At 36.4% G+C, this 18,679-nt stretch overlaps 1 protein-coding gene across 2 annotated transcripts in view; it reads right to left on the reverse strand.

The window, feature by feature from the left end:
• The window catches only part of LOC136039365 (aconitate hydratase, mitochondrial-like), a 91,838-nt gene that overhangs the window by 18,940 nt on the left and 54,219 nt on the right, over nt 1–18,679 (reverse strand). For both annotated transcript variants that reach the window (XM_065723032.1, XM_065723033.1), the window contains exons 12-13: nt 15,349–15,554; nt 8,734–8,831 (exon numbers count right to left, since the gene is read on the reverse strand). In XM_065723032.1, coding sequence (XP_065579104.1) covers nt 8,734–8,831; nt 15,349–15,554 — 304 coding nt within the window. The remainder of the gene's footprint in view (nt 1–8,733; nt 8,832–15,348; nt 15,555–18,679) is intronic.

An 18,679-nucleotide genomic window follows, 5' to 3' on the forward strand; every position in this document is an offset into this window, starting at 1 on the left:
AATGCCCAGGTTGGTAGAAATAGGGATAGATGGTATCCTAGCCTAGGTAAATTTGGTGTAGGAAAAGAAAACAGTAATGGCTATAGGCTTTTGCAATTTTGTAGGTATAACAACCTAGTTATAACCAATACGGTGTTTGGTCACAAAATAGCCCATAAGTTGACATGGTATTCACGTGATGGTAAGACAGCAAACCTTATTGATTATGTTATTGTAAACAGAAGACTAGCAGGATCAATACAAGATACTAGGGCGTATAGGAGTGCCGTTATTGATGTTAAAAGTAAAGATCACCATCTAGTAGTGTCTAAGGTTAATTTAAAGCTGAAATTTCGGAAGGGTAACTCCCTCCCGGAAAGTTATGATGTTGGTAGACTTCAGGATGAAAATTTGAGAAAAAAATTCCAGGAACAGTTGAGGACTAAACGTGAGGGTTTAAAATTTGACAATGTGGAAGATGGATGGAATAATTTCGGAAAAACAATTTGTGAAGTTGCTGATGGTGTCCTAGGGAAGAGTGCTAAGACTGCAACTAGGAATATTAGTGAAAAAGCTTTAGGTTTAATAGAGAGTAGAAGGGGTTTTTACAAGAATTATCTGAGTGATAGGTCGTATGAAAACAAAAGGAATGTAAAGAAAGTGGAGAAAGCATTAAAATATGAACTAAGGAGATGTGAAGTGGAGGAGGCGATGGATAAAATTGCAGAGGATCTGGAAGATGCGGCTAGACAGCATAATAGTAAAATATTATACAGGCATGTTAATAAATTGAAAGGGAGTAGCCAATCCGGACTAGTCCCAGTTAAAGATAGAAATGCGGCCACAATTAGTGATAAGGAAAAAGTTAAAGAAAGATGGGTGGAACATTTTGAGAATGAGCTAAACCGAGATACAGTTGCAGGAAAAGATATAGATGAAAATGAAAAAGTACGTGATACCTTGGATGTGAAGGAAGATTTGTTTAGTGAGGAAGAATTAGCGACAGTACTAAAAGGATTAAAAAATAATAAGGCCCCTGGTGCTGATAGTATGATTAATGAGTTTCTTAAATATGGTGGCTCTGAGGTTAGGAATAAGATACTGAAGATTATGAACATGATTTTTGAAAAAGGGGAAGTACTCAATGATTTTAGGAAAACCTTAATTAAACCACTGTATAAGAAAGGTGACAAGAGTGAGTGTCGTAATTATCGAGGCATTAGTCTGGTCTCTGTAGGTAGCAAATTACTGAGTAATATGATACTTTTTAGACTGAGACATACTGTAGACAAAGTTTTAGGGGAAGAACAATGCGGTTTTAGAAAAGGTAGAGGATGTGTCGACCATGTTTTCACTCTTAGGTTAATAATTGAGAAGTCCCTTCGTTGTCAAACACCTTTGGTCCTTAGTTTTATCGATTTGAGCAAGCTTTCGATTCTGTTGATAGAACAGCGTTAACAAAGGTCATATCGTTATATGGTATACCAGAAAAATACATAAAAGTGATTTGCGCTATGCACGAGAATAATACTGCTGCGGTTAAGGTAGGAAATGAGGTTAGCAACTGGTTTTGTATTAAATCAGGAGTTAAGCAGGGTTGTGTTCTATCCCCTTTTATATGGATTATTTTGATGGACTTCGTCTTAAGGAGCACAGGAAAGGCAATGGGAGACCATGGAATCAAATGGGGAGGAAAAACGCTCCTGGACTTAGATTATGCTGATGATTTAAGCATATTAGATGAAAGTGTGAGCAAAATGAATGAATTTTATGAGGTTTTACGAGTTCAGGGTGCTAAAATAGGCTTGAAAATTAATGTTAAGAAGACTAAGTCACTAAGGCTAGGAATAAGTGAAGATGAACAGGTGACATTAGGTAACGAAAAGATTGATCAGGTTGGGAGCTTCAGTTGCCTTGGTAGTATTATTAGTAAAGATGGTGGGAGCAGTGAAGATGTTAAAAGTAGAATACCTAAAGCTCAGGGTGTTTTTTCACAGTTAAAAAAAGTTTGGAAGAACAGAAAGATAAGTCTACAAACCAAGATTAGAATATTGAAAGCTACAGTGATGACAGTGGTCAAATATGGCTCTGAAGCATGGGCACTCCGAAAAGCAGATGAAAATTTACTAGATGTTTTCCAGAGAAATTGCCTACGGATTGTTCTGGGTACCCGGCTGACTGACCGTATTTCAAACAGTAGGTTGTACGAAAAGTGTGGTTCAATCCCGTTTTCTGGGGCTATAATGAAAGAAAGGTTGAGATGGCTAGGCCACGTTCTACGGATGAAGGATGACAGATTACCGAAGATTGTCCTTTTTGGCCAACCGTCTGGGGCTACACGGAAAGCAGGTCGTCCTTGTCTGGGTTGGGAGGATGTCATAAATAAAGATTTAAAGGAAATGGGAACTTCCTGGGAGGGTGTAAAGAGGGAGGCTTTAAATAGATTAGGGTGGAGGAGGAGCGTGCGTAGCTGTGTTGGCCTCAGACGGCTTGGTGCTGCAGTGAGTTATTATTAGTAGTAGTAGACAAGAGAAGATTTCAATTAAAGGCAATAATAATGATGATTTCCCCAATAAAATTTACTGGCCCTATTCTAAATTGAATTCCGGCACTGAATAGCGTGGAGGTTTTATACCAGGGAAACGCAATACTTTTCAGATGGATATATTTTAGCTTCTAAACTTTGCACAAGTGTCAATTCAAAAATAGTGAAGCCCATACCATGCATAATTTCACCCGACAAATTGTATGTTTGTGTTTCTCAAAAGCATAAATAGTGTAGAAACAGCTTCTGCTCGTTTTCTTAAGTTTCTTAAAAGTCTTAATTCTTTCAAAGTTGTTTTACAGAAAAATTAGTTCAGGTGAACACCATACAAGCTATTTTAAAGTAAGATTACCAATTTCGTCCAGTCGACAGAGACGCAAGAAATTAATTAGAATATTGCAAGAATTTACATGAAAACACACTCTGCATTCAGAAATCCTGCACGGGGGTTAAACATTCTCCAGAACTGGATTTGACCGCATTATTGCACTTTGATGCCCAGTTAAGAAAATATCAACTTTATGGGAAGGACAGGGAAGGACAAATTCGTATTTTACGTCTTAAAGACAGACACAGCTTCAGTCTAATGGGTGAGCCACACTAGTCATACTTGTGAGAAAAATATGCATAACTGCAGTGACAAGCATGCATCCTGTACGCAATTTGGTTAGTAGGTTCATGCTTAACTCTCAAGCCCAATTTTTATGATTGACAAAAACAGTGTGAATGCTTATGGCATATTATTTAGCGATTATAAGATATAATAACAATAGGAAAAGCAAAAAACAAGCATATATGAAAAGAGATCGGGTAGGAGCCTTGTCCCTTGTGACACCTTAAATAGAGGGAACTTTTGCAGCATCTTTCAGTGAAGGTGAACCAGCGCATATTTAGGAACTTCTGAAGAACCTGAATGAGGAAGACAGGTGAAATCGTAGTTATTCAAGGCAGACTAAGCAAACCACAGCCAACTGCTGCCTCTTCTATCTTTAAGTGTGGTAAAGTATTAAGTTCTAGAGATGAAATAAAAAGGGATTGCACCTTCGTTTTAAACCACCTCTAAGAAACAGTTCAAGGTCGATCCAGTTTTATTACCAAGTTTGATCAAAGACCGAAGTGTTACACATGACAGGAGTATATATACAAGCAGAAAAATGAAAAATGGGTAGACACAGAGGGAAAAGGCTTTAGGACATTTGGTTTAGTTAGAAATTTAGGTCAGTATAAAGATATATTAGCTTGCTGAGGAAAATTAGTACAGATGTATGTCTCATTTTCTGATCAGTTGAAACGGAGTCAAGACGGAAAAAAAAGGAAGACTTAAAGAAATTAGTTTACAGGGACATTTGACTTGGTTGTGTTCATTTTCCTGTTAAATCAAAGCGTAGCGTTTACTAAGTGAGTAGCAACTTGTATCTTGTGTATTTTCAAGCTTTTTATGTACTTTTGATCAGAACTGACAGTCATTAAAAGTAGGCAGAGGGCTCAATCAGTCAAATCATTAAAATTCTAGTGCCTTTCAAAGGGCAAAAAGACTAAAGGGCCATCACCTCCTTCCCTTACACTTTCTTGCCTCCAAACACCTCCCTAGCCTCATGACATCATAGAAAAAATATGTACAACCAGTTTCACTCAGAATGATAAAAAGGTCCGTTAAAGCACAAACAGCCTTGAGGGCCCCAAATTATGCGACTGACCCATTCCTCAAAGATACATTTTACTACAAAACGTGGAAATTTTACAAAACCTAAATCTTGTTAGGAATCTGCATCTCTTTGATTGCAAGTATACATTAGGGCCATGGTATTCCTATCCTCTCAGACGCTAATTCCATAGCAAATGTATATATATTGCAATGATTAATGTAGAATAATGCAATGATCGACTTGCTCAATCAGTCAATTCACCGATTTCGGGCAATTCAGTGACCTGGAATACTTTAGATCAGTCTAGAGTATAAGGAGTTACAGAACATGGAAAACGTTCTATAGGACAATGTTCTATAGGAAAACATTTCTTGGAGATTTTCAGCGAGGATGGACTTGTCCAGGGGGGAATTTCCCGGGAAAAGGGGGTATTTTGCGTGGGAGAAACCTTAATTTGAGGAACTTTCTATGGCGAAAGAGAATTTTCCATGGATGGGTACTGGATTTCCCGGCAATATTTGAGAAATGATAAGAAATTAAATAAAAAAAACCGAATTTTCTCAACTGAAAACAAAAACACCATTAAAACTAAAAAAGAAAAAAATATATCCATATATAGAGGAGGTTGCTGCCTCCTCAATACCTCACTCTTTATCCTAAAGTTTCACGATTTATCTCAATTTTTTAAGAATGTCTCCTGAAACACAAATACCGTTGAATTATAATAAGAAACTTTATTAAAAGTTGTAAAATACTTTGGCGTGAAGAGCAAGGTATTGACGATGGGGCAACCCCCTTATAAACAGAACAATTTCTTTTTATTTTCAGTCTTGACGCTACTCCTTGCTTTCAGTTGAAAAAACTTGTTTTTTTTTTATTTAATTATTCATATTGTTCTTCACTACTATGACACAATAAATTATATTATCTAATAGTGTGACGAATCTCGTGGGCCGGGAAAATTGTTCAAGACTGGTAACTTGTGACCTGCGACCCACAGGTTGCCCCCCTCCCTCTAGGAATAGAACATGAATTAAAGATTAGCAACATCAACACTACAGAGTTTAGAACTCAATGAAACATGGGCTTTTTAAATCTTAACAACGAGTTCTTTAATGTTTTATAGTACATATGTTCTTAAGAAGAAAAGCCTTTTAATACTAATCAGGTATCTCTTCTCCCTCTATGGAGGCACAAAGGTAGCTGAAGTGATCGCTCCAACTATACAGGAAAGACCATGTCAGTTCTGACAAATTATTTGTCATGACGATGACGCTAAGCGCAAAGGTAGCTCTCCAACTAGACAGGAATCACCCTCCTGTCAGTTCTGACAAATTATTTGTCACGACGTTGATCGATAGAAGTGCCCAGTTCATCTGTAAGCGTCGCCACACTCAGCAATCAGGTTTCATGCGCAATAGATTTAATACCGAGCATTCCTTCGCCGTATGTCAAGTTATTCAGAAAGCTTGTGAGTTCCACCGTACAGCATACACCGTCTTTGTTGACTTTAAAGCAGCCCTTGACTCGGTCGGCCGTGAGTCTCTCTAGCTGATACTAGAACGAACCAATCTCTCGGACAAATACTGTCGCCTGGTCAAAACGCTCTATACTGGTACAAAAAAGCTCCGTTCAGTTTAATGACCGTCGAAGCTCTCTGATAAATATAAATACCAGTGTATACAAGGCTTTGCTGCTGCTACTGAACTGTTCAACTCGGTCACTGATTATGTTATGGATCGAGCCACGAGCCGACTCCCTTTTGGACTTAAGTATGGCGGCCGAATTTTAGGTGATTCCAACTTCTCTGATGATATTGCCTAGATATGTAATTCTGCAGCTGAACTTGAAAAGCCCTCAACCCACTGTCGGATAAAGCCCTAAAAGTGGAACTACATATTAGCTGATAAAAGAGGAAAATAATGAACGTTGACCCGATAGGTAACACGACCAACTCACCAGCATTCAACATTTCAGAGCATACTATCGAAACCGTCAAGTCATTTATCTACATTGAATCTGTCATCATGGACAACAGCTCATTTGAAACTGAAGCTCAGTCGCTCATCGGTAGAACAGCATCAGTTATTGCACTACACTGCTGTTCGGTATCTTCAAAGCCCCAACATCAGCCAAAAAACTAAAATATGGACATTCAAGACCTCCTCTACGGTAGTGTGACCTGACCGGCTGCTCCTTCTGTTCATAACACCATGAAGGTGGCCAAAACCAATTTCCTGTGACGCATTGAAGGGATTAGGTGGTGTGACTTCGTCACGAACACCCGACTACAGACACAAACCCTATGGTGGTTCGGTAATTTAGTCCGCATGCCAACAAAAACAAACGTCAGCATATCATTCAGTTTTGTTCCCTCTGCACATGGCTGGAAGCGCCCCTTCGGAAGGCCCCGATTCAACCTTACCCAGCACCACTCAATGAACGGTGCTGATCTAGAAGTAGCAGTCACGCTTACACAGGACCGTTCCGATTGGAGGTGAGAAGTCACGTTTCTCTATGCGTTGGACCACCACCGTGTGCGTTAGACCACAACCAGGAGCATTAAGTCAAGTTAATCAGGTATTATTCAACATTTTGTGCTGGTGAGTCTACTTCAGAAACTAAGATCAACTTATTTTTAGTTTCACTTATTTCAGATTTAGATCACTTATTTTTTTTAGTTCAGTTAAAAATTATTTTGAGCTGGTTTGACTTTATCAGCCCCATTCAGTTAGATCCTATTCTGGAAAATATGATTCAGACCGTTTTGTCCCAAGTGATAAAAGTTGACTCGAATGAAATGGTCTTTATTCTTTGATTAATGCTTATTTATGTGCTTTTTATGCTATTTTAATGCGAAAGTTTTCTTCCTGTCTTATATACTTAAAATTAACAGAATTTTCCATGCCCAGGGCCCAAACACAATTAAATTTCATGGTTGCAGCAATGGGAATGAGCCAAATAAGCTTCGGTTAAACGGGGGTTGAGTCGCATGAGGGTTTAATTGCACGGGGGTGAGTTGAATGGAGGTTAAGTTGGAAGGAGGTTGAGTTAAACCGTTTTCAGTTAAACGGGGATGGCATTGCATAGGGGTTGAGTTAAATAAGGTCGAGTTAAATGAGGGGTAAATTCCACGTGGATTGAGCAGAACGAAAGTTAAAATGCACGGAGGTCGATTTCAATCGGGGTTGAACTGCCTGCGGATTGATTTACACGCGGTTGAATTAAATGAAGGTTGAGTTAAACGGGGTTCAGTTGAACGAGGTTTCAGATGATTGGGTTGAGTTGAACAGAGTTCAGGTAAAAGAAAAGTTTAGTTACACCCACACCAGAAGAAGACATTAAAAAAAATTATTTGTCCGAAAGTGGGGCGTAAAAAGGAAAAAATGACAATTTTCTCCAAACGACATCAACCTTACATCCGTAGGTCCCTAAGTCAGAAAAAATTTCTAATAAAGCGTTACCTACAAACTTAGAAACCAAAATATAACGATAATGACTCAAAACATACAGATTTCTTGTCAAATCTGAAAAACAAGAACCGTTACCATAGCGAAATCAGCTAACAGGCAAAGCAAGGTGCGGCAGCTATGACAAAATCAACAACCACCTCATTCACTATTTAGGCTTGGGACCTGAGGAAACATAAACCGTTCATTTAATCTTTCTGCTTTCCTCAACACATTCACAAATATGATTAGCAACCTGAAAGAAAACACTAGCCTTCAATCTCTTTCTGGAAAGGAAAAATATTTAAATGCAAAAGGTCAAAGGCTAAAGTTTTTAGTCAAATCATGCGACTCATTTTAGTTCACCAATGTTATGGACGTGACCAAAGAAAAGTTCATGTGACGTATTGAAGGGATTAGGTGGTATGACTTAATCACGAACACTCGACTACAGACACAAACGGAACAGATCCCCAAGTTTCGTCAGGTCGCTGCACAAACCCTATGGTGATTCAGTCATTTAGTCCGCATGCCAACAAAAACACCCGCCAGCATATTATTCAGTTTTGATCCCTTTGTGCATGGCTGGAAGCACCCCTGCGGAAGACCCTGGGTCAGATGGGGGGCAACCTAACCAAGTACCTTTCAATGAACAGTGCTTATCTAGGAGAAGCAGTCACGTTAACACAGGTCACACTTTTCTGCCAATTCATCCATTGGCCGAAAACTATTATGGGAAAAGTTGTCCGCCATGATTGACAGATATTCAAACTAGAATTTTTCTTGAGAATTTATTGATCCATAAATGATTATCTATTCTATAATGGGTAGAAAAAAAATTACGAGAGTCAAATGTTTTCTTTTCTTCCACATGTAGTGACATTCCACAACTTAAGGGAATTAAAACTGCGGCACATTTTCATCCTTTTATAAGACAAAGGGGAAACACATTTCCAAAAACAGTTTACATTATTCAAATTTTCATTCATGGATAAGTAATCAGAGAACTACTAACTAGGCAAAAAAAGATCAAGTCAAAATAAGACTTACTACTTACAGCAGAGAAAGGAATAAACATTAGCAAAGACTAATTTCCATTGTGGTTGGTACTTACGTAATTAGCATATTATTTGAAATGTTTTCTAGATGACCTCTAAACTTCAGCCACGGACCAGCCGCAGAAATGTGATCAGTAGTACACTTCCCTTTCACCTAGAAGGAAAAAATACGATGATTATAATCTGTGCTACAATTTGTAATTTGCATTAGACGAAAGAAGGAAAAAAAGAAGATAGTACCTCACAAACCTCGAATACCAATTCTCACTGTTGGGAGTAAAAAGCGCGTTAATACAGTTGAAATGGGACTTTTATCCTCATTAGTATATCATCACACATAAATACATAAGAACTGCAGAGTCAGTAGATTTATTAGTCACAATGAACACATCTGAGGTTGATAGGTAGTTGGAAGTACATATCATCCGTCGGGTATCAAAAGATCGTATCTTCGTAATCGTAAATTTCCAGAAGAGCAAACAAAAAACCTTACAACTTTTTATTGCTCCCCTGATAACTGTAAAACAAAACATTGATTTTACATATCAATCCGTATTGTTTTATAATTATCGGAGGGACAAAAAAAGGTATGAGGTTTTTTGTTTGCTCTTCTGAAAATTTACAATTGTGGAAATATAATCTTTTGATACCCAACTGGCGATATGCACAGGTTTTCCCTAATTAGTAGCCTCCTCATAACCAAAAAAAATTAAAAGCTTCCTTGTTCATCCCGTCCAACCAGAATAGAATGAAAAGAGTAAATGTAGCAACGAAGCAACTCTGGATCTCTTAGCTAGATCTCCGCAAGAAGCAAATCGATTAGCCTGATGATACTGGTTAGATTATGAGATTCAATTTTGATGGTGATTTTTAATGACGATGTTTACGAGAACTTGAAATAGATTATTCTATGTAACGCATTTTTGGTCCTAAATTTTATAGATTAGCATATAGAAAAGACCTAGTGAAGGATTTTATCCTTGTAGCATACCAGTTAAGTACATTCAAGTTACATATACTATATTCAAAAATTAGATCGCAGCAAATTCATGGGCAGCGCAATAGCGCTGCCTGAGTAAAGAGCGATGCGGAAAAGACGTTTTTTTTTGTTTGTTTTAGAGCAGAGCGATTCTTATCAAAGGAGTTGCCTTAGAAACGTCAAAGAAGGCTCATTCGGTTGGAAATTGAAAGCACTAATGCCTTTTTTAATAATTGAAAGTGAATGAAGGGGACTCCACCTTCCCACGCCCACCATTTCCAAAAACACATCCTATAAAAATTTTGAGACAGGCATTTTGTTCAGCATGGTTGAAAGGTCCAGAAATTATGTCTTTAAGGATGACAACCCCCCCCACACAGCCCTCAGGGCAAGGGTTGTAAGTTATGGCCTGGGGGGCATGTAAGGTTTATATAGAAAGGGTGATCGTACAAGCTTCGGAAGGGGCTCGTTGGATTAATAATCAGAGTGATTCTAGTGCCCTTTTTAAGATTCAGAGTGATCAGAGGGTGGATGACCCTCCTCCCTCCCTCCCACCACCTCATATTTTCTGGAAATACATCTGAAAGAAAAATTTTCCGATAACCATTTGTTGTCGAAGAAACTTAGAATCAGGATCATTCGATTTGAAATCAAAAGGGCTGGTGCCCTTTATAATAGTTGAAAATTATTGCAGGGCAACCAACCCCCCTCCCATTTCCCATTCAAAAGTGATTGGAGGGCAACAAGAACACCCCCCCCCCCCACCACCACCGCCCATCAATTCCAAAAACCCATCAAATAAAAATTATGAGATAGCCATTTTGTTCAGCTTAGTTTAAAAGTCTGGAAATTATGTCTTTGAGGATGACAACCTCCCCCCCCCCACAGCTCTTAGCACCAGGGGTGGTAAGTTATGCCCAAAGGACATATAAGATTTTTATGGAAAGGGTTGTGGTATAAACTACGGAGTGAGCTCATTGGATTGGAGATAAGATGTTGTAGTACCATTTTTAAGACTCAAAGTGATCGGAGGGGCAGCCACCCCAACGTCATATTTTTCCCAAATGCATCCTATAGAAGTTTTGAGATAGCAATTTCTTCAAAAATAGTCCAAAGGCATACAAAAAGACCTTTAGGGTTGAAACAATCCTCTAGAGTCTAAGGGTGAGGGTTTTGAGTTATACCCCATGGGGATGTAAGGTTTTTATGGAAGGAGTGGTCGTGTAATTTTAGAAGAGGCTCATTTGATTGGAAATGTGGAGTTCTAGTTCCTTTGAATATTCTAGTCAAGGTATCAAGTTTAGTTCCTGAAACTTTAGTAAAATGTAAACAAACCCATCAATGAAGATTTGCTGCGTTATCATGACCAGAACAAAACCTATTTGTCAATGTAATACTAATAGCTCACAAGACTCATAACACTATACATCTTCCTAAGAGGTTCCTACTTCTATGACATCTTCTTCCCATTGCAGCGAGAACATTCTGCTTTCTGTTTGACCAGATCTGGATTGCCAAAATTTACTATATCCTTCACCGTAAATGTGACCTAACGATCTTAACCTTTTTTTCACGTAGCCTTTGACGGTGGAAGTGACCCATATTTTATTTTACAGAATATTGGTTGATACACAATCGTTCAAATAAGTACCTAAGACAAGAACTGGAAACTAACAGCCAATTTTCCTCGGCTTTGCGAAGCGCCAAAGTTTCATCGCAATGCTTGACAACTCTCATTAACCTTACTTCTAGAACTCTATTCTTAATTTTAACACTAATTTCCTATTATTCCAAACTTTTTCAACAGTGAAAAATTCTTCTGTATTGGCTATTTTGCTTTTTTACAAGTTCACAACATCCACCCTCCTTATTACTGATATAACGTAGTTGGTCACCCTACATCTACTAAGAATACAGGTACCGTAACCAAAAATTAAATCCAAAAATTTTGAAAATTTGATGTCATTACTACTACTACTACTACTACTACTACTACTAATAACTCACTGCAGCACCAAGCCGCCTAAGGCCAACACAGCTACGCACACTCCTCCTCCAACCTAATCTATTTAAAGCCTCCCTCTTTACACCCTCCCAGGAAGTTCCCATTTCCTTTAAATCTTTATTTATGACATCCTCCCAACCCAGACAAGGACGACCTGCTGTCCGTGTAGCCCCAGACGGTTGGCCAAAAAGGACAATCTTCGGTAATCTGTCATCCTTCATCCGTAGAACGTGGCCTAGCCATCTCAACCTTTCTTTCATTATAGCCCCAGAAAGCGGGATTGAACCACACTTTTCGTACAACCTACTGTTTGAAATACGGTCAGTCAGCCGGGTACCCAGAACAATCCGTAGGCAATTTCTCTGGAAAATATCCAGTAAATTTTCATCTGCTTTTTGGAGTGCCCATGCTTCAGAGCCATATTTGACCACTGTCATCACTGTAGCTTCCAATATTCTAATCTTGGTTTGTAGACTTATCTTTCTATTCTTCCGAACTTTTTTAACTGTGAAAAAACACCCTGAGCTTTAGCTATTCTACTTTTAACATCTTCACTGCTCCCACCATCTTTACTAATAATACTACCAAGGTAACTGAAGCTCCCAACCTGATCAATCTTTTCGTTACCTAATGCCACCTGTTCATCTTCACTTATTCCTAGCCTTAGTGACTTAGTCTTCTTAACATTAATTTTCAAGCCTATTTTAGCACCTTGAACTCGTAAAACCTCTAAAAATTCATTCATTTTGCCCATACTTTCATCTAATATGCTTAAATCATCAGCATCATCTAGGTCCAGGAGATTTTTTCATTCCCTTTTGATTCCGTGGTCTCCCATTGCCTTTCCTGCACTCCTTAAGACAAAGTCCATCAAAATGATCCATATAAAGGGGGATAGAACAAAACCCTGCTTAACTCCTGATTTAATACAAAACCAGTTGCTAACCTCATTTCCTACCTTAACCGCAGCAGTATTATTCTCGTACATAGCACAAATCACTTTAATGTATTTTTCTGGTATACCATATAACGATAAGACCTTTGTTAACGCTGTTCTATCAACAGAATCGAAAGCTTGCTCATAATCGATAAAACTAAGGACCAAAGGTGTTTGACATCGAAGGGACTTCTCCTCTACCTTTCTACCGACACATCCGCTACCTTTTCTAAAACCGCATTGTTCTTCCCTTAAAACTTTGTCTGCAGCATGTCTCAGTCTAAAAAGTATCATATTACTCAGTAATTTGCTACCTACAGAGACCAGACTAACGCCTCGATAATTACGACACTCACTCTTGTCACCTTTCTTATACAGTGGTTTAATTAAGGTTTCCCTAAAATCATTGGGTACTTCCCCTTTTTCAAAAATCATGTTCATAATCTTCAGTAGCTTATTCCTAACCTCAGAGCCACCGTATTTAAGAAACTCATTAATCATACTATCAGCACCTGGGGCCTTATTATTTTTTAATCCTTTTAGTACTGTCGCTAATTCTTCCTCAATAAACAAATCTTCCTTCACATCCAAGGTATCACAAACTTTTTCATTTTCATCTATATCTTTTCCTGCAACTGTATCTCGGTTTAGCACATTCTCAAAATGTTCCAACCATCTTTCTTTAACTTTTTCCTTATCACTAATTGTGGCCCCATTTCTATGTTTAACTGGGACTAGTCCGGATTGGCTACTCCCTTTCAATTTATTAACATGCCAGTATAATATTTTACTATTATGCCGTCTAGCCGCATCTTCCAGATCCTCAGCAATTTTATCCATCGCCTCCTCCACTTCACATCTCCTTAGTTCATATTTTAATGCTTTCTCCACTTTCTTTACATTCCTTTTGTTTTCATACGACCTATCACTCAGATAATTCTTATACAAACCCCTTCTACTCTCTATTAAACCTAAAGCTTTTTCACTAATATTCCTAGTTGCAGTCTTAGCACTCTTCCCTAGGACACCATCAGCAACTTCACAAATTGTTTTTCTGAAATTATTCCATCCATCTTCCACATTATCAAATTTTAAACCCTCAAGTTTAGTACTCAACTGTTCCTGGAATTTTTTTTCTCAAATTTTCATCCTGAAGTCTACCAACATCATAACTTTCCGGGAGGGAGTTACCCTTCCAAAATTTCAGCTTTAAATTAACCTTAGACACTACTAGATGGTGATCTTTACTTTTAACATCAATAACGGCACTCCTATACACCCTAGTATCTTGTATTGATCCTGCTAGTCTTCTGTTTACAATAACATAATCAATAAGGTTTGCTGTCTTACCATCACGTGAATACCATGTCAACTTATGGGCCATTTTGTGACCAAACACTGTATTGGTTATAACTAGGTTGTTATACCTACAAAATTGCAAAAGCCTATAGCCATTACTGTTTTCTTTTCCTACACCAAATTTACCTAGGCTAGGATACCATCTATCCCTATTTCTACCAACCTGGGCATTAAAATCTCCTAGCAAAAACACCATATTTCTACCTGGTACCCTGTCTATTTGCTCCTGTAACTGTAAGTAAAATTCATCTGAGTCACTAGTATCTCCATCAGTTGGTTCAATGGGGGCATATACTACTATAACTGATACCCTAAACTTTTTAGTCATAAAATGAGCAATTAGTATTCTATTATTAATACCTTCCCAGCCTAAACAAGACTTAGCAGCTTCCTTATTCATCATGAGCCCTACTCCCTGTCTATGTACCCCATCCTTCCTGCTTGAGTAAACAAATTCTATGTCACCTAATTTCATGCTTCCTACCCCTGGGATATGCGTTTCTGAAACTCCTAATAAATCCAGTTCAAACCGTCTGAATTCGTCAGTCAAAATGTCGATGCGATAGTCATTTTTTAACGTCGTAACATTCCAAGTTACAATTTTAAATCTTTGAAATAAATCTTTAAATCATTAGTTAAATAAATCCGAACTTTTATTTAGTTTTGAAAAAAAAAAAAGGCTTTTAACATGCACATGTCAGACATAACAAAAAATCCGAGGCTAAGTTTAATGTGAAGAAAGGGGGCATTGTTCTGTCTTTTATTTGCAACTATATGCTTAATGAACAATATCATTTTTAAGAACACTGATGTTTCTGAATTAATGAGTGGTAGTTGCTTTTTCTCGACATAAATCTTCCCGTGTGTATTTAGATTTCAAATGCTTTGAATTAGCACAAAATGCAAAAAATATCCACATATAGTAAGAATTTATTGTAAAGCATTTTTTTTTCACTAACTGCAACCTCGTGAACAAGTATTGCTGTGTCAGATATTACAGAATTATTCACACTGTCCTTGTATTTACACTGTGTCCGTGTTCATTTTCATATGAAAAGTAACATAAGTGTTTACATTTATTTTTTGCATGTTTAATTTTTAATTCTAAAGCAAAATCGAGATAAATAACTTTTGGGATTCGTCAAAAGTTTTGACATTTTAGATAATTTTCGGGGACCAAAGTATAAATACCATCGGAGACATTAGTTCGTAAATCTTAAACTGTAGAGGTCGAGTTTAAATAAGGCCTTTTCATTGAATACCTGTATTATAAAATATATTAGAGTATATAGCACTAAATTACAAGTTCATCACTAATAAAAATTTTTATACATATCGGAAATGTGTAATAACACCATAGTATTATTAAACAGGCAAGGGTTGAAGCATACCTTGATTAGAATCCTCATATCGTCCAAGTCTTTTCCATTCCAAGCATCGAAAGGTTTCAAAAGCTGAAGTCGTTTTGAGTTAGGATCTACATCGACATCTACAGCAGAGCCATCTTTGGGGGGAGCCTGGTATGTATCCTGACCGGGATCAAAACCACGTGCTGGCAATTCACTAGCATTTGGATCGGAGAGCTTGAACGGTTTTCCTTTGAAAAAAAGAAAGCGCATCATATTTAAACTAGCATGACATATTTTCACTTAGTTACAGATAAATTAGGCTCAAAGGTACACAATGCTGATATTTTGGGTAACACTTATTTTTATAATGATACGAGTTTTAGCAAGCATAACACGAGAATTCACTTCGGGGGGGGGGGGGGGGGGCAAATTTGAAAAACACAAAAAAGGCAACTTATATATAAAAACAAACATGTAAACGTGCCTGGCTTTAAGATATCAAAATTTTGGCAAGCTTTTAACATGTTTTAAAGAATGAGGATTGCTGGTCTTCAAAAGGTATTATGTGGAAGTTTCGACAAGTTCATGCCTAAATCAGTAGGTATGACCTAGCCCCCTTTTAAAGCAGTACGTTCTGCACAGACATTAGCCCCGATGGCAAATACTTTTCTTTCTCAGTACTACAAAAATCAAAAGTAGTAGCTGAACTTTTTAGACAAGTGAAGCTATAATTAAATTGAAATACTTGCAACAACAGAATTTTTTTTTCTTTTTTATAGTCTGGTCCACAACAGAATCAGCAGCATGATAATAAAGGCATGATCAACTACTCTATTAAAAGTGCTGAAGTACTCTAATTAGCTATAAAATGAATGTTTCTTGATATCATTTTTTAATTTCTTTTACGTTGGTAGTTTCGACTAATTTTTGCCCGACTACTACAATTACTACTACTACTAACAACTAATTGCAACAACTGGCCCCCTGAGGCCAACAAATTTGTGCAATTTCCTCCTCTGTCCAAACTTGTTCAAAGCTTCAGTCTCAAATCCCTCCCAGGAAGTTCGATTTCCTGTAAATCCTTTCTCGTGACCTTTCTCAACCCAATTCGTGGATGACCACCGCTTAAACTGTGATATTTTATATAGTTATATAGCTATGTTAAATTGCAGAAACAACTTCATTCATTAACAAGATATCTCCAAGGGCTATTTACATCAGACTCGGAATTTCACATATACTAAGGCGGATACGCAATTATTATCTACAAGGGCACCATATATTCTGGGATGGGGATGGATAATTTAGTTAGAACCTCAAAAAATACAAAATATACAAAAAATATGAGATAAATGACGCTTCGTATTGAAACATCGGAAGTAGTGGAGAGGGGGCACAGCCCCGAGTCATAAAATTATTTTGAAGGTTATTTCAAAAGCTTAGAAAAAAAAACATGTTTTAATTTATTCTATAATGACATACTCCTGGTTCGACAAGTCAGTGTTTCTATCTTACGATTTTTACAGCACATCTACAGTTTTTAGCTACATTCAAGGTGAAAAAAATGACTATTCCCCAACTTTCATTATCAGTTAGTTCTTACCAGAAGCCAATTTTTACCATTTCTCACCAGATGCCAATTATAGGTATTTCAGGCATCGACAGCATTCCGTGGTAGTTTCTACCTTTTCTAATAAAAAAAGTACCGTCATTCATCATTCCAAAAAATACATATATATATATATATATATATATATATATATATATATATATATATATATATATATATATATATATATATATATATATATATATATATATATATATATATATATATTTTATTTAGATAGTTTTTTAGCCAAGATTTTTATTAGCTGAAAAAAAAACTGACCTTGACCATTCTACATAATTGCTCACACTCATAAAATTGTTGTGTACCTCTTGAACCAGATTTCTATGAAAATTCCAAAGAACATGAATACGAATAACAAAGTTGCCCGTATTCATTGAGTTTTTTTTCAAAGATAGTCGTTTAAAAATATTCCGTTTATTACTTAAACTCTTTTTGTGCTTTGGATTGAAAATTTTTTGTGTTTAATATTTTTTTTATAATTAAGTTACGCGCCAATGTAGTTGTGTCCCTGTGTCCCACCTGTGAATATAGATATATATACATATATATATATATATATATATATATATATATATATATATATATATATATATATATATATATATATATATATATATATATATATATATATATATATGTTTTTAACTACGTAAAACTTGCGAATATACAACATTCTTCGCTGTCCCATTGTCTGTGCATATAAATAGATTGTCAGGTTTACCGACTCTTGAACATGAAACATATAATTGTCCATGGGAAAAACATATATATATATATATATATATATATATATATATATATATATATATATATATATATATATATATATATATATATATATATATATATATATATATATATATATATATATATATATATATATATATATATATATATATATATATATATATATATATATATATATATATATATATATATATATATATATATATATATATATATATATATATATATATATATATATATATATATATATATATATATATATATATATATATATATATATATATATATATATATATATATATATATATATATATATATATATATATATATATATATATATATATATATATATATATATATATATATATATATATATATATATATATATATATGTTTTTAACTACGTAAAACTTGCGAATATACAACATTCTTCGCTGTCCCATTGTCTGCGCATATAAATAGATAAATAGATTGTCAGGTTTACCGACTCTTGAACATAAAACATATAATTGTCCATGGGAAAAACAATCCGTATTCAGACCTATACCTCATGATTCTAATGATTTCCCTTGAGCTTTGTTGATGGTGATTGCTAATCGAACATTCCCTGTGTCGCCGTCGTCATTTATATATCCCCCTGTGCCCCCCGGCGTCCCCGTTGTAGTTGTGTCCCTGTGCCCCGATCGTCATTTATATTCCCTGTGTCCCGATCGTCATTTATATTCCCTGTGTCCCGGTCGTCATTTGTGTCCCGGTGTCCCAGTCTGTAATTTCTCTTTGAGTGTCCCGGTCGTCATTTATATTCCCTGTGTCCAGATCGTCATTTGTGTCCCGGTGTCCCGGTCTGTATATACATTCGTTTTTGAATTGGTCTTTTATTTTAGTTTTTTACCTTTTTTTAGTTTTTTTAGTTATACCTCATGATTCTAATGATTGCCCTTGACCTTTGTTGATGGTGATTGCTAATCGAACATTCCCTGTGTCCCCATCGTC

Source organism: Artemia franciscana, chromosome 19, assembly GCF_032884065.1.
Source record: "Artemia franciscana chromosome 19, ASM3288406v1, whole genome shotgun sequence".
Taxonomy (NCBI): domain Eukaryota; kingdom Metazoa; phylum Arthropoda; class Branchiopoda; order Anostraca; family Artemiidae; genus Artemia; species Artemia franciscana.